This window comes from Zootoca vivipara, chromosome 3 (genome assembly GCF_963506605.1).
Source record: "Zootoca vivipara chromosome 3, rZooViv1.1, whole genome shotgun sequence".
Taxonomy (NCBI): domain Eukaryota; kingdom Metazoa; phylum Chordata; class Lepidosauria; order Squamata; family Lacertidae; genus Zootoca; species Zootoca vivipara.
The window spans coordinates 62,351,562-62,373,454 of record NC_083278.1 but is presented as its reverse complement, the minus strand read 5'-3'; the positions used below and the strand labels follow the sequence as shown (position 1 = coordinate 62,373,454).

At 40.8% G+C, this 21,893-nt stretch overlaps 1 protein-coding gene across 5 annotated transcripts in view; it reads right to left on the bottom strand.

Annotated features, from left to right (window-relative positions):
• Positions 1-21,893, bottom strand: part of ADGB (androglobin) — a 73,025-nt gene that overhangs the window by 6,199 nt on the left and 44,933 nt on the right. For all 5 annotated transcript variants that reach the window (XM_035108803.2, XM_060272736.1, XM_060272735.1 and 2 more), the window contains 11 exons: positions 21,694-21,825; positions 20,828-20,921; positions 18,463-18,597; positions 17,869-18,022; positions 15,959-16,146; positions 15,139-15,323; positions 12,569-12,762; positions 10,671-10,782; positions 7,837-8,021; positions 6,519-6,674; positions 1,519-1,621 (listed from right to left, as the gene is read on the bottom strand). In XM_035108803.2, coding sequence (XP_034964694.1) covers positions 1,519-1,621; positions 6,519-6,674; positions 7,837-8,021; positions 10,671-10,782; positions 12,569-12,762; positions 15,139-15,323; positions 15,959-16,146; positions 17,869-18,022; positions 18,463-18,597; positions 20,828-20,921; positions 21,694-21,825 — 1,638 coding nt within the window. The remainder of the gene's footprint in view (positions 1-1,518; positions 1,622-6,518; positions 6,675-7,836; positions 8,022-10,670; positions 10,783-12,568; positions 12,763-15,138; positions 15,324-15,958; positions 16,147-17,868; positions 18,023-18,462; positions 18,598-20,827; positions 20,922-21,693; positions 21,826-21,893) is intronic.

The window sequence follows — 21,893 nt, the reverse complement described above, 5'->3', positions numbered from 1 at the left end:
AAATATTCACCAGTATGTATATTTGCAAAGTGACATGATGATCTGATGGCCATTGAAGTCACCTTTACCTAAACTGAACTGCTGCCTGGTAGATGAGCTTGGGCTCTATCCCAGTCTATAGAAACAGATTGTCAGTACTGTCAAAGCTAACAATTTTTTACCCATCTGAATGAAATTGCACCTCCAGACCATGGTCTGGCTATGCACAGCAAGGCGTAAGCCTTTCTCCTTGTGCCTTATTTCCTATATCCTTCCACTCACTAGGCTACAGACTTAATTAGCTGGCTTCCACTCCATTTCCAGGACCAATACAAAGTGCTGTGTTTACCCTCTAAAGCCCTAAAATGACTTAGGGCCGGGTTACCTGACAGTTCACCATCCCTCATACATATCTGTCCAGACCCTGCAACTTCCTTAGAATCCCCTTTCCAGGTTTCCTACCTAATTGAGGAAAAACAGCTACTAGGGAAATGTGGTAGTGTCTCCCCAAAAAAGCTTGCCTGCCACTTCACTATGGTCTTTATGACACCAGAAGAAGACCTCCTTGTTTTTCCAGGCCTTTTATAATTACAACCCATTGAGTGCTTTCAGCTTTTGTGCCAGGGATTTTATGCTAGTGTTAACTATTTTAAATTCTAGGTTTCTGCTTGCTTTAGTTGCTTTTTTGCTCAGCTTTTTTGTTTTTGTATCCTATCTTATTTCGGTTTAAGTGTTTCAACTGTGAATTATATTTTGTAATTTATGTAAACTGCCCAGAAAACTTAGTGCATGAGTAATATACAAATGATACAAATGAAACTGACAGAAAGATAGATACCTTAAGTGCATGATTAAATATGTGTGTATATACAAGAGCCATTAGGCATTCTGACTGGGAGTCACACAGTGGATGTTAATCCTTCCTTCCATGCTGTTCTCCCAACAAAAATGGCCAGTGAAGCTTCCATGGGGGAAGTTGATATGGACACAAAGTCCATGGGCCAAAAGTCTTCCTAGGCCAAATGTCAGACTGCCAGGTGGATTTTCACTAGGAATAGCAAGGGAAACATCCTTCTTCCAAGCTCCTGCCACTGACTTGGATCAGGGGCCTCTGCAGCAGGGTTGTTTATGTCGTGAACTGCCCTGAGATCTACAGGTATAGGGTGGTATACAAATTTAATAAATAATAATAATAGTTTGGACTGCAGTATTTTTGCTAAAATGCATTCCAAAGCAAGGTATATTCAGAAGTGACTTGAAAGCAGCATACGATAGGTAATGACACCCATTTTATGGCGGGCAGAAATTACTATTTCATTCCACAAATCCTACACCTGAAAAAAGTTTCTTCAAGGTTTTCATAGGGAAGAAAGCTTGTATTATTTTAGGGTTGCCATGTGTCCTTTTTTCCAGGACACCTTTCAGCAGTAAAATTTGAGACAAATTGCATTTGCTTTGAGTGGCTGTTATAGCCGTCATAGCATCCTCTTTTTTGCTCTTCAAAATATGGCAACCCTATTTATGTAGGCATATACATACCTGTTTCTCCTGAATCCACTCTAGTGCTGACACTGTCAGCCTCAGATGTAACAAAAGCTTTCCGCGCACATTTATTAATAAACTGCTGGCGCTCCTGAAAAGCCTGCAAAGAGATTTTTATTGCAAATATTTGAAGTACTGCATGCTATATTAATTATCAAGCCATTTTTATATTGGAACATTTTTAGCACTGGCAAAAGATATATTCAATAATTCATGAATTTTATAGATGCAAAAGCCATAATTTTAGGCTAAAAGCTTAATAAACCATGTTTCTCCGAAAATAAGACACCGTCTTATTTTTCCTCAAAAAAACCCCCACTATGGCTTATTTTCAGGGGATGTCTTATTTTTTCCTCCTCTTCCTGCTGCGGCCAGCATTGCTGCTGTGCCTATCACTATTTCTTATTTTCGGGGTATGGCTTATATTCCTTGAATGCTTAAAAATCCTGCTATGGCTTATTTTATGACTACATCTTAAAATAGGAGAAACAGGGTATGATCATAAAAATTCTATGCATCCATGCACAGGCGAGCACTGGTTATCAACATGGATTTAAAACCTCTTGGTTTTATCAATACCAACATGAAACTAGCACAAATATCTAAACGCAATTCTAATAGTTTCCCCACCCTCAAGTCTGTTTAGAAGATGCTTCCAAAGCCAACATCTTGATTATGAATCCCAGTTCACATGTAAACAAACAAGATTGGCTTCCCCTGTTTGCTGTTGGGTTGGCTTTGCAAACAGACTTGGGACATTGGGAAATAGGGTTCTTCTATGCAGCAACAACTGGTGACTTTTTAAATTGATGGTGAAGCAATTATTTAACCCTCCCTTCCTTTCCCACATAATATTGGTGTTTATTGTAATAATGTGAGTCCAAATTATCACACTGTAGCCTTGGGATGCCTCTGTTGCCTCTGTTTGCTCCAAATCAAATCCTGCCAACAGAAGGTCCTTTCATGGCTGACAGTCTCCAGGAAAAGGGTTCCAGGCAGGAATGCTTCCCTATATTTTATAATTTTGAAATGACTGACAAAACAGTCCTTGAAGCAGATCTAAAAAAAAGCCAGGCAATACAAAGGTCATCCACAACCTTCTTGTCTGTGGTGGAGAATGAGCAGGTGGTCACTCCCTTTCTTCCACACATTCCATTTTCCTTAAAGTAATTTGGAAAGCTATTATTCCCTTTCCCCTTCAAATAAGTGGAACTCGGGGAAAGGAGATTACCTTTTTTGGAGGCACAATTTTTCAAAGAATGTGTCACAATTAAGAAAATATCTCAATATATGTCATCCAGATGGGATGGGGGAGGATTTGGCTTCTCAGACAGGAGAGCAGAGGAGGAGAATCCAAAACCAGAGGCAATCTGGTGGGGAGTAGCTAAATACACAGTTCAAAATTAGGGGAGACAGGTCCAATGAGTAGGTGATGGGTGTTTGTCTTCTTTCAACTTCAAAAGGCAGCTATTGTGTCTGACTTTGTATGCAGAAAGAAACTAATAGGCAGCCTACAGAAAGCCAGGATTTGACACTTCGCTGGTTACGTTAGGAGACACATTAGGGCAGTCTTTAGCATATGTGCTGCCCAACGTCCCAAAATTTAGTTTAGCCGCCCCCAAATGAACTTTTATTGAGCTTTTTTTGGAAGGGGGGAAGCCAAAGTTGTTGACTTTTGGGGGGAGCGAACTCAAAGTTGTTGAGATTTTTTTTGGTAGGGAAAATCGCTCACCTGTAACAACAACACAGTGGAAAAAAACTGCTTTTGTTTCCTAACTCGTCAGGAATATTTGACGCTACAGGGTAACAGAGCGATGGAGGAGGGGGGGCGAAGACTTTTGCTCCATTGCTTTTCACTGACGGTGATCGAGAGGGACCGGTATACAGCAGTAGGTATACATTTGGCACCCCCCCCCCAAGAATTTGGTGCCTGAGTGCCCTGCACACCTTGCACCCCCGGGTAAAGACGGCCCTGCAAATACTACCACATCTACTTCATGTGAGGCACTTAAATGCATACATTTAAGTGCCTCAGGGTGCCTCAGGGCTCTGTCCTCTCCCCCATGCTTTTTAACATCTATATGTGGCCGCTGGGAGAGATCATCAGGGGGTTTGGGCTGGGTGTTCATCAGTATGCGGATGATACCCAGCTCTACCTCTCTTTCAAATCAGAACCAGTGAAGGCGGTGAAGGTCCTGTGTGAGTGCCTGGAGGCAGTTGGAGGATGGATGGCGGCTAACAGATTGTGGTTGAATCCTGACAAGACAGAAGTACTGTTTGTGGGGGACAGGAGGCGGGCAGGTGTGGAGGACTCCCTGGTCTTGAATGGGGTAACTGTGCCCCTGAAGGACCAGGTGCGCAGCCTGGGACTCACAGCTGTCCATGGAGGCACAGGTCAATTCCGTGTCCAGGGCAGCTGTCTATCAGCTCCATCTGGTACGCAGGCTGAGACCCTACCTGCCTGCAGACTGTCTCGCCAGAGTGGTACATGCTCTAGTTATCTCTCGCTTGGACTACTGCAATGTGCTCTACGTGGGGCTACCTTTGAAGGTGACCCGGAAACTACAGCTAATCCAGAATGCGGCAGCTAGACTGGTGACTGGGAGCGGCCGCCGAGACCACATAACACCGGTCTTGAAAGATCTACATTGGCTCCCAGTACGTTTCCGAGCACAGTTCAAAGTGTTGGTGCTGAGAAAGACAGGAAAATCTAAATCACTGCATGTCTGCTACATGCCATCTTCTCCCCTGTCTGACTACTAGTTTGTGTTTGAGCTGAATACTATCTTAGAGAACAAAAACAAAGAAATAAGCTTGCATTTTCTCACCCAATCCTTTGCCCATTGCCCCATAATAGAGCCACTGCTGGTAAGATAGCCACAATATACCAAGCATAGTCAATGTTAGGGCAAGCAACAGATATAGTCAAAAAGCCTGACATGGCATAAGACAGCTTCCTGTATTGCCTATGATGTTACCATAGCAACATAGGCACATGCATGTAATTGCAGTGGCATACGAAATAACAATCTTCAGATTTGGTCTGGCTGTACAACAGTAGCATGTTATCATTGCACACCAAGAGAACGTATCATTTAAATTTTGAGCTGAGTGGCTTAATTATTTTAATAAGTGATGGAGGCCTGGCTGACAACTGAATGATGAGTCACTGAATTAAGGCACACACATGGGTAAATGACTCATGTCACAACATTGCACTGCAGTGCTTGGAGTGACAGGAACAGAAACAAAAAATCAATATTTTCTCCTTAAATTATGCAATTTTAAGCTGTTTGACTACTAGCTGTTAAATAACAAAAACAACTTTGGGTACATGGAAAATGTACTGAATAAAGCACAATATTTTTTAAAGCAACCGAAAAGGGGAGATTATTAATGCTTATAAAAGAAAAAGACCTTGTTTTGTTTTTGCAGTCATGTTGATGCTCAGTTATTAACATAAAATATGCTGTGCTGGAATGGATCAAAGGCCTATCTAATCCAGCATTCTGAATCCAACAGTGACTGGTATTGTTTTTAAAAACATATTAGGCTGGATTAAACTAAGTTGTTGTGCTAGCAGAATCCAGTGCAATGAGTAATGAGTCCCACTGTAGGACTCCCTTGCTCCCCCCTGTTCCCAAATCAGCTTGGGAAGATCAAGAGAAACCCTAGAAAAGTGGGAGGGGTGGGAAATCATTCTGTCTGGCAAGCACAGGGATGCCATCTCCTAGGGGCTGAACCCCCACCCCCAAGTCCAAAGCATGCATCTGAGCACAGTGTAGCCTCAATAGCAATGGCTCCTTCTCCTCTTCCTCCTCCTGCTATGGAGGGGGAAAAGGGTGAAAGCAGCCCCAGGTCGGTAGCGGCAGCAGCAGCTGGAGAAACCACAGCCACTGAAGCTGTGCTGCCACTGCACTGCCACTTCGCTGAGCTCTGTCCCAGCTCCTCCGACATCCTGACATGCACTGTGCACACACACACCCCAATTCTTATTCAGAAGCTGGTACGTGTGGGCAAGCAGAAACACTTCTGCTGAGACGGCAATTCCTTTGGCACAAAATTTAATTGCACCCATTGTAAGCCACCTCATGTTGGCTCCTGTGATGAAAACAGCAATGTTAAAAATTGCAGCCATAACCAAGTTTGTAGCAGTGATCTTAGATTGATGTCAGCAAACCACATCAAATAGAAAGCTAGCTGTCAAAACCCTCAGCTGTCAAATGCATACAATAGTTTTAACGTACAGCGCTGGCAAACCTTCCTGTACGTCAGTATGCATAAACACGCATTCACAAGTTGGGTCAATGGGACATCAGAGGGCAGCAGGTCACTACTGGACTGGCCAGAGTTGGGAGGATCCTGATGGAACCGGTTAGAGCAGGGGAGGCTGGTCCAAGCCTGAAGGGTCAGACCCAGGTTAGGAGGAAGACAATGGGAAAATGGTGGAGTTGGGGGGAAAACACCAAGAGTCACAAGATGGAGAGGAGGGGGGTGTTTAAGGAGTAGGCCTGTGACAGGGAGAGGTCTGAGGAGTATGTGAGGACCAGGCACTTCCTCTATGGCGGAGTTTTAGGGTGTTGGCAGGATGTGACATACCCAGGAACACCACCTCTTTGGGACTTGACCAATTGTCATTGGATGAAGGATGCACCTCTAGTTAATCTTTGACAGTTCTGAAAATTTACAATAAAAGGGGGCGCCCGCTTTCGTTCTGGGCGACCTTCCGGATCCACATTCTGTCTCCACAAGTTGGAATGTTACCAGCCAGCACTGTAAAGCACAGATGAAAATTCAGGGCTTTCACTGCCTAGTTGCCTAACGTGGTTTATTCAAATCAATCTCTCAGTTCAGCCTCAGCACTCACTCTTCAAACAGGAGTTTGATACTGAAAAGTCTCTGCAGGGATTTGACTTTTTGGTTGGCATTTCCACGCTACCCTGCTGAATCTCGAAACTCATTTTAAATGCATGTGTAAAACAATAAGCCCTGGTTACCTTAACAGCTCTCCCTGGCTCCGCAGCCTCCCATGCTTGCTTCATAGCTTTGATCTCATCTGCTCTCTCAGTGTCTTTCCTCAAATCCAGTGCTTCTATTTCATTTTGTTCAACGACTAGACGTAAGATCCAGGAGGGTTTGTTAGGATCAGATTGCTGGAAATGAAATGCACAAAGCAAAATCAGAAGAGCACATATTGCTTTGAAACTCTCAAATGAACGAAAGAGCCAATTCATTATCGAGAAGCACTGTCTGTTTCCCCTCCACATGCAGCAAAGGCTGCTTTCAGTCAATATCTTCTTTAGCAGACAGGAGCAGTAATGGGTCAATGGAGGGCTGGATTTGAAGTGAACCCCAATGTGAGTTGTTTTAAAACCTGGTTTCTAAGCTGGGGTTCAGGCTTATTCATGGCTAGCATATGACTGCAATTAAAAGTGTCAAGAGAAATTTGTACAAATGGGGTAACTGCTGGGGAGGAAAGAGAGCATGTGATTCTGCTACCCAAACTATGAGTAGTCATGGAGTAGCACTATGTTTATCATGGGTGCTAATCATCTGCAGCACATCAGTGGCCTGAAAGGAAGGGGGGGACACACCTCTTTTTCCCTTTACAAATGCTTGCTTCCTTGTCCAGTCACCTGACGATGGCTGTTATTTGCCATAGCTAAGATATCAAGCAAGTTGCCTGGGGGGCTCTTGTGGATAATTAGTATTACCTGGCTTATCTAGGCATCACTATGTAAAATGAAGAAATGTGGAAGGAAACAAGTTAACGAAAATAAACAAGAGAGGCCACTCAAGTTGATCTAAGTAGATAGACAGAAGAGGACACCCTAAAAAGTGTGGCAATGTATTTCCACCCTCAAGTGGAGGAATCAAAACCTATTAAGGGTCATTAAAATAAAGGCGATGATAATTATGATAGTGGAAGATGTGAATGAAATGTGTATGACGGGCATAACAAGTTGTGAAACCTCTCAGTTGTCACAACTATCACATTAGTGATGCAAATTGCGGCTGATATTAATATTTCATTGCTCCAGCAAATTCAAATAGAATTTGAATTCAATTCAATTTGCATTCCATTCAATTATACAGGATCTCAAGACAGCTATCTACCCAGGCAGAGCTGAAATATAGCACAATATAGTGTGAGTTTCAGCCACAGCACTAATAGGGAGGTTACTAGAGAGTGAACATATCACTTTTTTTTTACTACTTTCCCCTTCACTCCTGGAAAAATAAAGAAGAAATTTACCTTATAATTTTACCTCATTCAGAACATTTGAAAATTCACTTTATGAACTTTATTATTACCTGTGATTCGGGCCTAACAACAGTTACAGGTTTTTCTTTAGCAGCTTTTTCTGCCTTCTCAGTTGTTTTCTCCTTTACTTTTCGACCTGCTTTGGAAGAGCCTGCAGATTTTTGTCCTTCCATGTTGCTGTGAATGTCTGGACTTAGGACACTTACACTTTCTTCATGTTTTTCAGTAGGACGTGCTGTGTAAATTTCATTGCAGTGTTTATTTATGCTTTCCATTTACGCTTGTGGAGCTACATAATTGCTTGTTACTGAAGAGTTTACTTTTAGGAAACAGGTCTTAAAAATTATGCACTCTCCCTTATTTATGACAAACTGCTGTAAATTTCACTTTAAAAGTGAAGTGTTCTGTCCTAGCTACTTAATTTAGACACTAAAATCTACCCTAGATGGCACTGTTGTCTTACATTATGAAATATTAGGATGAGAGATGAAAGCTTATAGCAGTGGTTTTCTATTTTTCCATTTACACAATAGCATTTTCTGGAAATTATCAAGTGACATGTTGTTTTGATGCAGGACTGTATCAGCATCTTTGAATAAAAAATAATTTTGACTACATCCAGCATGTCTGCAACATTTCTTGACAGCCTCTTTCTGAAAATGGATGCTTTCACACTCAAACACTACCACTACTTTTCCAAGTTAATATAATGATGGGCTTTCAGGAGGTACTTTAAATATTTTTTTTTTTTAAAATATTTTTATTAATTTTCCAATTAAAACCAATTATATCACATTCAATATTTCAAATTATACACATATATATATCAATCAAACCGAATGTTATGCCAAATCATCTAAATAATTTATTTTTGGGTTCCCATGCTTCAAGAAATTGGGAATTCCTCGCAACTGTCCACTGCCGTCTTATTTCTAAAGTTCAAATCGTCCTCCAAGCTCATAATATTCCAAATCTTCCCCTTACAGTCACCTAGATGTTTTCCACTTTCATCCGATTGTTCCAGCTGCTGAGATAAATGTCAAACGAAGTTTCACAGATGTTCTTTCTCCTGTGTGAGTTAATCAGTCCAGCCTCCCCATAAATCTTCTTAGTGGAGCTCCCTGTTGCGACGGAGTAGCAGCGCCATCTTAAAAGGCTCAAATCACTTTCATTTTCTCTCATAGCCATGAAGATTTACGATTTATTTATCTTTATAGAATTTACAGCTTTTCCAGGCAGGAGACCCAAACATCCAACCATGAACTCTTGGTAAATTAATGGATCTCCTTGCCCTATAGCTGAACTTAGCTTCAGGTCGCTGCTCCAATTTAAAGTGCGTCACAGCTCATAAATCCTCCGAACGCGTCCAGAACTCCTTCCGTCTGACTAGGGGGGGGGCTTTTCTCATCGGCAACTTCACACTCACACAGTCTTTTGCTTCTCTTTCACTCCAAACAAGCCAGGACATCGCGTCCGGGAAGATACGAGGCAACAATATGAAGAAAAAATAAAAACTTGCTTCCCTTATCGCTCCGTCCCCATCAATCCTTCTTCCAGATGCCGTACATTCTTTGACTCCTCTCGCTCAGCAGCATAAAATTCTCAGCAGTAAACAGCGCTTCTTCCCCTCCTTCTGAAGTATGTCCATAGATTTAAGCCTAATTATCTTCTTTAACCATGGAAATCCCCGCCATGCAGATTAGCGTCCGGGAGTCCTGGCCGTCGTAAGTGCTCAGCCCAAGCTCCCCCCACTCCAAAAACAGTCGGAGTGGGTCTGGGGGCATCGCGGGCCAGCGGCCCCTCTCCGTAACCCCCGGAGAGGGTAGGGGGTTGCCATTTACTCCCCTAGCAACCGCCAAATTCCTTACGAAGGTCAGAGAGATGGAAAACAGGTCCGCCATTCCTGCAGGCGGAAACCGGAACCAGGAGGTACTTTAAATAAACAAAAAGTAACTTAGATCTTAAGAACAGTTAGTTGGATAACAGTGAGTGGTCTTAAGAACAGTCAGTCACAAGGAAGGTGTGCTGGCCAGCTGATCCTAGAGAGGTCCAGGTGGAGCACACAGTCCATTGTATACAGAAAATTGTAGAATAAATAAATAAAAATCACAGGCAACAGCTTCTTCCGATAGCTTCAGCCACAAGGGAAATAGGGCTGGCCGCACTCAGCCCTGGACAGAACCATCACCACCTAAAAAAACGCAGTTTCATATCCTTTGACATGCATAACTATTTCAATCATTATAAAGGATGGTAAAAAAGTTATCATCATTAGGGGGCATAATTCAAAACAAATGGCACTCCAAAGTAGAAGAAGTTGGAATAAATAAATAAATAAATAATGATATCATTCTCCTAGTATCAGAGCAACAGTTCATCTTCAATTGTATGTTCATATTTGTTCATTTCAGTACACTGTTTCTAATGTCTTGGTGTAAGAGAGGTAATAAGGTACACTAGCATACTAAAGAAGAAAAAAGCTACTCCCAGAGAAATTTGCACTCCAGTCTTATTGAAATCCTAAAACCACCTACTAGGAAGAATGTCCCATTGAAATTCATGGCACATATTTCGGAGTAAAAATGCATAGGATTGCCCTGAAACTTAAGCACCATAGTTTTAATGGACTTGAGTACAATTGATTTTTTCTGGTTTGACCTCTCTTTCTCTATTTGATAAAGTTTTGTGCTACCATTCAGTAAAAACGTTCTCAGGGTGGTATTAAAGGCATTTATCAGAAATAATTAAATTTGCTATTTGTAAGTTCTCATCAAAATTCTGTTAAACGTAAGTTACATAATTAGCTAACTGAAATCAAAGAAATTGGTGTTTCAGTTATGACACATTTCAATAAAAAAAGCATGTAGCAAAGTGACTCACTCACCTTTGATTTCATTTTTTTCCAGTTCTCTCAGTGCCTGAACAAATACCAATTGGTTCTCAGTAAGTGGCCAACTATTATGCAACACTGAGGCTTGTATAATATACTTGTGAGGCTGTAAAAGACAAATGCAGTAAATTACTTTTTCCGGAAATAATCACAGCTTCTTATTTTAATATTTTAAAAAACCTTGCTTTTAGCCACCACTCCCCCCCCCCTTTGACTGCTATCTTGGATTTCTGTAGGGAAGGAAAGAAGGGTCAAATAAGGTGCTTGAAGAATATGTGGTGAATTCCTGTACAAAGCAACATGATCTAAATTTCTCAGACTGAAATGCAGGTTGAAACTTAACTAGCCACTTCTCTGAATGCTAAAATTCAGTTCTAAGCTGTTTAGTATCAAAATATGCACTTAAATATGTATTTTGAAAGGACTTTTAGAATAATTTTTAGAAATGCACAAATTAATGCAGAAATGGAATTATGGGTAAAAGAGGCAAGAAATACCATGATGGTATATTATATGCCCCAGACAAGGGGGCTTGGTTTTGAGGAGCAGAAGAGAAAGAGCGGGTTCGGTGCCCTATTGCTGCCTGCAAGGAAAGACAGAGCACTCTCTAAGACATTACTGGGCTACCTCTTTGACAACTTGAGCATGTCCCTTAACTCCTTGTTTCCTACAGGTTTGCTCTGCAGGTGACTGTGCCCAGCAAAGGCAGGGGGTCAGCACAAGAGAGGAAGCAAACCATGACATACAAAAGCTGCCTTCTCTGTTACAGGTAAACTTGCACATATTACTTATATATTCGAGTTCTTAGTCGCTTGTTACAGAGAGGTAACCTGCAGCTTATTACAAACATAAGCATCAATACATTATAATATGAACATGTACCTTGGATACCAAATATTGTATTACCATGCTTTTATTTATATTGTATAGATTTAATATCAGCTGAGGAAGCCCTTCGGGGTGAAATAAGGGAGCTATCCGGAAACCTTGTTCTGCCCAAGTTAGCAGTTTGCACCTGCCCCAGCCAGCTTGTGCCAGCAGTCTACACCAGCTGTGTTGTTCTTGTTACCTTGAGGACTCTTCTATTTTCACCTAAGGATTGTGTTATACGGGAACTTACAAGAAGAAACAATAACAAAAGATAAGAAGAAATGTATTAATATTGTAAAAACAAAATAAAAAAAATCCTTCCAGTAGCACCTTAGAGACCAACTAAGTTTGTCATAGGTATGACCTTTCATGTGCATGCACACTTCTTCGGATACATGCACGCACACGAAAGCTCATACCTATGAAAAACTTAGTTGGTCTCTAAGGTGCTACTGGAAGGATTTTTTTATTTTGTTTTGACTACATCAGACCAACACGGCTACCTACCTGTAACTATTAATATTGTCATTAGTCTCATAGGTTATATACCGTACATATGAACTCTATATGTTGCACATACTGGGCTAGACCTTTACGTTAGAAAATAACCAATAAAATGTTTAGTTATTATTATTACTACAGTTATTATTATTCAGCTTGTTGTGCTTTGTGTATTGTGTTACACCTGAATACAGCCACCACAAGCATGTGGTGACTCGGCAAGATAGCCCCACTGCTGGTGGTGCCTTGTTCCGTTTTGCACAAAGAGTTTTGTCCTTCCTTTTCATCTAATTTCAAACCCATATTTAGCAAGAATCTTGAATTACCTGAACCTTGTTTCAATCCTCTTGTTTTAGATAATGCTCCCCTTAGGAAACACGATACCTAAGAGTTCACTCTTGGAGAACTGTTTTGTTTAACATTCCACAGGAACTTTACGATACGATGTTTATTACACTATGAAGCAATGTAGTAGGAATTATTCTCAAAATTCCTCCACAAATATATTTAAGATCTCTCACCTGCTGAAATAAATTTTCATCAATAATAGGGGTAACAATTGTTTCTTCTTCTATTAAAGTTGGGCCTTCCTGTAACATCTTCGCTGTAGACTTGACATTCTTCTGAGTTGCCACAGAACCTTTTTTCTTAGAGGCTGCAACTACTTCAGGTTCCTTTTTGGGACTTTGGGCAACTCCACCTTTACTTGATGTTGCTGGAAGAGGCAATAACATTTTAAAGAGTATTTTAGTATTTAGTCATTTGTCTTACTAATTTCAATTTTATATCTACTTCTGTAATTCTCTCCTTTTCCTGCTTTACCTACTTACCTACTGACTCTTTCTAAGGATTTACATCCCACCCTTTATAAACTTTCCCAGGGAATTTTAAATAATATAATACTAAAATACAGATAACCACAACTTCCAAAATGCTGATATCAAACAGTATAAAAATTAGATAAAATACCTGTTTAAAATGCCATGAAAAAATAAGAAGTCTTCACCTGACACCTAACTGAGAGAGCCAAGTCTCTTCAAATACAGCATGTAATAATTACGTACCACCACCAAAAAGGCCCAAACCGTTTTTCACCTATTCTATCTTTTAGAATGGGAGACGATCGAGGAGCAAACTAAAACTCCAATGATTAAATGGGCCCAAGACCTGGGTTATAACATCAACATAGACCAGTGGGAGAGATTGTGGGAGAAAGATCTAAAATTTACAGCATGTTTCAACCTAAGAGAAAATTGTATGAAAATGATACAGTAATACCTCGGGTTACGAACGCGATCCGTTCCAGATCGCAGTTCGTAACCCGAATAGTTCGCAAACCGAACGCGATGGGCGCCGCCATTTTGCGCATGCGCAAAACGCGTTTTTCGCGCTTTGCGCATGCACAAACTGCGCGATCGCGCGCGTGTGGCTTATGCACGCGCGCACGCGCGCCGAAAACACTTCCGGGTTTGCGCAGTTCGTAACCCGAACTGTTCGCAAACCGAGGTGGTCGTAACCCGAGGTACGACTGTATACCGCTGGCATTTAACACCATGTAAGCTGGCTAAAATGTATGGGGGTATGAATCCGAGGTGCTGGAGGTGCAAGAAAGAAGATGGCACGTACTACCACATGTGGTGGGCCTGCAAAAATATAAAAGAATACTGGAACAAGATATATGAAGAACTAAAGAAAATGTTTAAAATAACATTTTAAAAAATGCCTGAAATGTTCCTTTTAAATATCTTACCACCGGAAATAAATAAGGAAATAAGATCTTTATGCCTATACGCTGTGACCGCTGCTAGAATCTTGGTAGCTAAAAATTGGAAGAGCGAGACACTGCCCACAGTAATAGACTGGCAAACACAAATGTTAAATTATATTAGGATGGCATGGTTGACAGACTCAATGAGAGATATACCTGTACAAAAGACAGTGAAAGAGTGGAGAGTGTATAAGAACTATCTCAAAACATATTACCCAAATAGCTCTCTACTCACGGATATTGATTGATGCTTGAGAGAAATAGAAAGGATTAGAATAATAATGAGGAGGAAAAAGAGATATCGTTAACATAAGCCTGTGAAACATAAGATATTGAAAAGTGTGCAACAAAAGGGACAGGAAGTATCTATATGTAGATGTGATGAGTGTATCTGTTTTATATTCTTATTTGTTTTGTAAATCTGTGAGGATAAGTTTTGACGAAATATTGTAAGAATAAGGTTTTTCTTGCCCTTTTTTTCTTTTTTTCTTTCTCTTTTTTTCTTCTTTTTTTGTTATCGATCTTCTTTATTGCATTGCTGATTCCCCCCCCCTTATTATTCTCCCCCACCTTATTATTCCTTTTTATACGTAAGTGTGTATTTGTTGTTCTGCTGATTTTAAACAATAAAAACTATTTAAAAAAAAAAGAACAGGCAGGCCCATATGGAGATTGGTGGGTGGTCTCTCTCTCTCTCTCTCTCTCAATATTTTAAAATGGAATTTGGTCTCTTTGCTCTTTATTCTTTTGAATAATACACGTTTGAATAATAATTAATCCAGAAAAACAGCTCAGAACTGTTTATAAGGAGCTTATGAATGTAGATTAGTCTTGGCAAAATAATTGCTTGATTGGAAGCTTGTTAGTTCTAAGTAAAGCTTAACTGTCAGAATGAGGAGGTATCACATCAGACTTTGCTATTCCTGCAATATATTAGCTGCTGTGAGACTCCTAATAGCACCCTAGTGGAAATCTCTAGAGACAATGCCCAAATAGATGTGGTGTAGCAACATATGAGATGGCTCTCTTGGAACACCTAACTTACCACTGTAGGGTAATTTGAGGGGAAACAGAATTTGAATCACTTGACAAGGAATGGTATACCCATTCTGCATGGTCTGATGGCTCCATATGCCAGAAACCGATTCTAAATATGCAAGCCTGATCACTCAGCAGCAAGCATGACAAAGCAAAGTCAGTAATCCTTAAATGAGGTCTTAGCATATGCCACAAATCATTAACTCAGTTATTAAGTACATATGCAAATGTATTGGCAGTCTCTTTGTCCACAATAATCATAGCAATTCAGTTTACCATACTTACACATGCTACTTAGAGGCCGCTCATTAGATATGAAATAAAATGCAGGAACAACAGCATGACCCTTCCCAACAGAGTGCACCATTTCTTCCTCAGAGTCCAGAACTTGCACTTTAATGATTACATCTGGCTTGCAGGTCTGTACTTGCACAGTAGCCATAAGTGGTGTTGTTACTTTTACTACATACCTGAAGGAGAAGGAGGAGTAAAGATATATAATTAACTGAGCCAGATTTTATTATCTTCAGCAAGTCTAAGATCTCAATCCATAAAATAATGTTATTCAAGAAGGCAGGCCAGCCCCAGCTCAGTAAACTCTGAGATGGAAGTTAACACATATGTTTAGAACAGGCCATTTGTTGCTATGGAAACCAGTTATCAAAATGAAACTGCAGTTAAAATGTCAAGATTGACTACAATAAACTTTCTGAACAAACATATTATACAAATGATAAAAAACAGGCCTATGCAAGGCCCTGAGTACCTTAGGAACAATCTCATACACGTTTGCACAGAAGTGAGTCACTACTGAGTTCAGTGTGGTTTACTCCTTCATGTTTTTAGAATATAAACCTCATTTCCTAGATCATGCAAATGTCTTGAGATGAATGTAATAGAGAAAAACAACTTTCATGTCTGACTTTCAGAAAGACCAGGACTTTCAGAAATGCCCAACGAGGTATATTTGGGCAAATATACAAAAGCATTACTGGGACAGCTCAGTTGGCAGAGCATAAGACTTATGGTAATCTTGTGGGTTTCAACGTATGAACACTCAAATAGGGTACATATGCAAATACCTTTGCTGTTTCCTCAATTTTACCTGAATATAATATTCTTAGCATTTGGTACATAATAGTCTTTAACTTCTTTAATGGAATATACATTGTTCATAGTCTCACGAGAAAGAACTGGAAGGGGACTGTAGGAACCTATGAGTCGAAGCCTCCATTTCCCAGCCAACACTGGTGACTCACCAGTTTGAGCTTCGGCCATAAAAGTATATCCTCTCTGAAATTAAAGTTAATTTTGTTAGCTATTAACACATGTAATATGATACAATAAGTACTGGTAAATAAAGAGCAAATATTAGAGCTGCTGCTGATGCAATACTATATATCCCAAAATGGCCCTACAATAGTCAAGACTTGTACATTATGAAGAATTACATGTTGTGTTGTTGCATTCACAGTACCTGGGGAAAATAATTGTTATTTATATCAGTGTGTAGTAACAGGTCCTTTGTATCGTTTTGTGTGCGCACTAAATTTTAGTTTTCATACAATCATATTTTTGCATATTGATTTCTTCATTTGAATATGCTACTGAATTGTGTGTTTTCAAATTAAAATAACTATTTAAAAGAGAAAAAAAGGATTTCAGTTTCTTACATATTTGGGCAAATAGTTGTTGCTTGGGGAGTATGTCTAAGAGGAAAGGGGGAGAGCAGTGGTTCAGGGTAGGGGGAGGTATGGTTTGGGAGGTGGGGCAGGCCAGGTGGGGCCTAGTGGGGCAGGCACATGGCACAGGCTGTTAGTGACTGTGGCACATCCCAGTCCCTCCTCTAACCTGGGGAATTGTGGTTGTCCTATCAGCCAGCCCTAGGATCTGCAGTTGCTCCTCCTCAATGCCAGGTCAGCTTTGAATAAGACCTCCCTCATCCATCGTCTGATTGTGGGTGTCAATCTGTATCAGTGAGACCTGGATGGGTGAGAAGGGGGCGTTGGTCTCACCTGCATACCTGTGCAGCACCAGGGCAGATTTGAGGGTCGGGGAGTTGCTGTGGTCCAGGCTTCCTCAAACTCGGTCCTCCAGAAGTTTTTGGCCTACAACTCCCATGATCCCTAGCTAGCAGGACCAGTGGTCAGAGATTATGGGAATTGTAGTCTCAAAACATCTGGAGGGCTGAGGTTGAGGAAGCCTGCTGTGGTCTATAGAAATTCTCTCTCTCTCTCCCCCCAGGCTCTCTGTCCAGATGTGGGAGGGGGGGATCTAGACTGTATGTCTGGCATTAGACAATCGAGACACATTAGAGATCCTGCTGGTTTACTGCCTGCTTTTCAAGATCAACATGAAACTGCTGAGTGAGGTTGTCAGCAATATGCTAATTGCACACAGCTCTGCTTCTTCTTTACATTGGCAGGTGTGGCAGGGGATGTGCTGAACCATTACCTTGCCTCAGTGATGGGCAAGATAATAAACTGAAGCTCTTCCCAGTGGGTTGCTCCCAGCCTGGATGGATGGGAGGTTGTCTGATCTTGATGGTGCTACACTGAAACAGTGGGTATGCAGCTTGGGGGTGCTTCTTGGTCCATTGCTGTCACTTGAGGCTCAGGTGGCCTCAGCGGCATAGAGTCCCTTCCATAAACTTTGGCTGGTGGCCCAGCTGCACCTCTATCAGGACAGGGAAAGCCTAACCTCTGTTTTCTAGGCTCTGGTAACTTCTAGGTTAGATTATTGCAATGTGTTATATGTTGAGTACCTCTCTCTTTTCTTTCTCTTTCTTGTTTTGTTATCATATTATATAATGAAAAACTTTAATAAATATCTTACTAAAAAGAAGAATATTCTTGGACTATGTATGCTTCACATTTTAGATTTCATTCTGTTGTGTCAGTAATAAGTGTAATAATTGTGTCAGTAATATGTGTGTGTGTGTGTGTGTGTGTGTGTGTGTGTGTGTGTGTAAGGTAGTATTACTGTAATTACTATGAAGATGTTTGTGTTTATCACCTTATTCTTTGTATAAAGATGTGGTGCAACCCTGAGAAAGATCCGAGGCATTTCTTCCAATGTATCATTGTCTACGACGTGCAATACGCATGTAGCAATGGAAGAATAAAACTTTGCTGCTATGATCATCTCTTCTGGAACATAAAACACCTCTCTACAAAAAGGGAGAAAGGGGTAAAGTAAGGATAAGGGGATCTGTCTTTCTCCATTTCGTGTCATTTTTGCAGGTTTTACCCATATTTTCATGTCACTTCCACCATGAATCTAATTTTTTTAAAAATTCATTCAAAATGCATATTTACAGGCAGATTTTGACATGCTTAAACTGCCTAGAACTGCATTACAACATTCAAAGAAGGGTTGAAATCTAATGAGCATCAAAGTTCCGATCCACATGTTAGTTATAGAGATGTGGAACAGATAATTTCATATTGAAATTAATGAAGACTGAATTCCTCAAGCATGACCTTCATGAACAAGTACAATAATTTTTCAACATGTGGTTACTTGGCTTTCAGTCACATGAACAGAATTAGCAGTTAAACTATAATATGATAGATGGTCTGTATGTGACTCATCAATAATAAACCTCACCTGAAGACCACAAACCAAAAATTTGCTGGCTGGTCCCCATATGTTACAGTATAATCAGCAAAAGATGTCTTAGTCCACTCATCTTCAGCGCAACGGTATTTTTCAAGAGACTTACATTTACTTTTGAACATATCCCTATGAAAGACAACAAACAGAATATGAAATAATCAGTTGAGGTCATAGCCAACAGTACTGAGCTTCAAGCTGCCTCCACTCTCTATATATACATAAGATATAATAGCATCCCAAAGATTAAGCAGTGGCAACTGTGTTATGAAAAAAAAATGCCTTCCTCAACAAGCAACAAATTACTTGTGGCAGAGGCATATCAAACACTTTTTAAGTGTGGGTGTACTCAATCTCACAAACTAGGGATCAGGCCTTCCAGATGCTGCTAAACTACAACTCCCATCAGCCCAAGCAAGCAAGGCCAATCGCTTCCCACACCCGAATAAACTGTAGGAGGTGATTTAAAGGACAAAAGGAATATGGGGATGAAGGGTTCTGAACTATACCCCAATCTGAGGATTACCTCTGTTTAACTGGGATTTCACTTCTCTTGTCAGCTTAAATCTAATTGGGAGGTGAAAGCAGCTGGAGCAAAAACCGCAATAAGCTCAGGTTCAAAGCCTCACTACACATCATTTTTGTGTGTTCTTAAAACCAGACCCCCTTTGTTCCTTTTGCTTTATGCTTAATTAGCCAGACCTATATTTTAAGAGCTGGCGAAACTAGAAGTAGCATGGGAGATGCTCAGATGCATCTTTCAACATCTTTTTCCCTCCTGCTAAAACCAGCTGTGGGCCCCCCACTTTGGATCACGGCCGATCCAATTCACACATATACCAGCTGCTATTAGCTGTGCAAGGAAAGTGTGCTGTGGAGAGTGAAACTCATACTGTTTCTATATATTTTACTGTCTGAAACGAACAGCAGTTCGCAGAGGGAGGATTTAGATTAGCAGTGTGACCCAAATCTAGCCCTACCCTCTCTCTGTGGCTGTTTTTGGAGAAGAATAAGATGTCAGGGGTTGTATTTCTGAATCTTTCACATTACATCTAATGTGGCCCTGAGGAGTAGTAGAAGTTCAAAGGGAAATTAAGATATGATCATCCAGCTTTATCACTTGACACTAGAAATATATTCTACCGGTATACATTCTTTTAAAAACAATGGTCTCTGTATCAATGTAATAACTATGCTACCTCCGGGCTGGCATAGTTTAGGGATCCAATTCTGGGGCCTATCAGGAAAACAAAGGAACTTTGGATCCAGCGGGTCAAAGGCTACCTTTGATCTGCCTCTGCAATACCCTGTTTCAGACCTTTTTGCTGGCTGAAGCTGAGTTGTCAACACAGAACAGATGTGTACATTGGGGAGGCAGGGTCTCAACCTGTGAGCAAGAAGAAACCTTGTGTGTGATCAAGCCACAAGTCTGTTCTTACTGTGCGGTGTAAAATGTATAAAGCCTTAAATGGCTCAGGACCACAATACATTTCCTTTCCTCATATGAACCAACCTAGTCCTTGCAATCATCATTCAAGGCCCTTCTTTGTGGGCCCCCTCCATGAGAGGTCTGGAGGGCGGCAACACAGGAATGGGCCTTTTCTGCGGTAAGCTCAGCACTTGTGGAATGCTCCCCCCAGGAAGGCTCGCCTGGCACCTTCATTACATTATCTTTAGGTGCCTGGCAAATCTACACCATTATAAACCGGGGTGTGTGTGTTTTTGCTTGTTACTATGTTATGTATTTTGTGCTTTTATATTGTAATCTAGTCTGTGATCCTTGGGATGATGGATAGAATAGAAATGTAATAAATAAAATTATAAATATATAACCCTTTCCTCATGATAAAAAAATTAAGCAATTTGGCTTCCACCTTATCAACTAACACAGTTTGAAGAGAACCATCTCTACTCAGTCAGACTATAGCCCATGGTTTGTAGATCTGTTCATGCAGGGCTCAATCATTTATCTGGGACAGCAATCTGGTATCCTTCATACAGATGTGAATGTGGATCAATAAACAGAAGAGATGTTGCCCCATTTGCCAATTTGCACATACATTACATTTAATTCTTCAGTAACAAATTTATGTAAAATTCATAGTCTCTTGATTTTTTTATCCCGAATATAAAGCAGAATAAAAATTGATTCAATGGTTAAGCAGGATGGTCTTTAAATTTCACTTTTACATCTGAAACACTAAATATGGGGATGCCCAAAACTGGGCTACAGTACTTTCCCAATAGCACCTCCACAGGTGCAGGCCAGTTTTTATGAGAGAAAATAGAGGGGGGGGTGTTGTGAGGCAAAACATAGGATTGATATATGTGACCCTGCAGAAACCATAGTGTGTATTACCTCAAAAGTGTCAAAGAACATTGTTCAAAATTTGGCTCTATTAGAGCCCACAACCTTTGAAGTGTGTCTTTGACTTTAGTATTCTCCTTAGTACCTGAAAAATTAAAAGACAAATAAAACAAATCCGGCTATTAGTAAATATTCAACATAGTTATCATTCCTAAACACTGGCATGAAGAAATAGGGTAAAATATAAAGCCCTGAGAGTAAACAGAATGAATGCATGTCTAGCTGAAAAGATTACAGGTAGGTAGCCGTGTTCGTCTGATGTAGTCAAAACAAAATTTAAAAGATCCTTCCAGTAGCACCTTAGAGACCAACTACAATGCCATGTTTTGTACAAATAAATAGCTTTTATGATATAATGACCAACTGCATTATACAAGCACTGTGGTGATTCTTATGGCATTCTGTGAATAGTTCAAGATTATAGGTGTCAAGAATGGGCCCTGGCCCCCCAAGCCAAAAGTCAGGAAAAATGTGTTTGGCAGCCATTTGGAAGTTCTATGCCCTTTCCACTCCTCATCTGGGCTTCTGGACAGAATCTTCCATCCAGATCCCTTTTACAGGAGTACCCTGATATACCACATGAGCTGGCACCCAGTGCAGCACACTTTATACTTCAGTGGTGGACCAGAGTGAAGTCTTGGTCCCTTCAGTCCGTTTCTGAAGCCCTGCCCCACCCCGCAAGTAGGCCTCCATTGGCCAACTTAAATTTAGAGTTTTGGTGGGCTATCCCATCATCCTCCGTGGCTGGTTGAAGCCAAAGCAAATGGCTGTCTGCAAAGGAGGAAGGTTCTGCCCTGCTCCATATCCTAGGGGCTGTGCCGGGTCACAACTGTCACTTCCCTCAGAAGAATCCTGACCTGGTTTTCTGCCATTCATTAGTAGCCGCACATAAGACCCTTTCCAGGCAGCTTGCAGTTTAAGTGCAACTTTCTCCTCTTCAGGTGTGGGATCTTTGCTTTGCCAAGCAGAAACATTTACCTCTGTCAGCTCTAAAAAGAAATTAATACAAAAGTTACCTGCCTGTGAGATTACAATACAAAAACCAACCATGTCTACA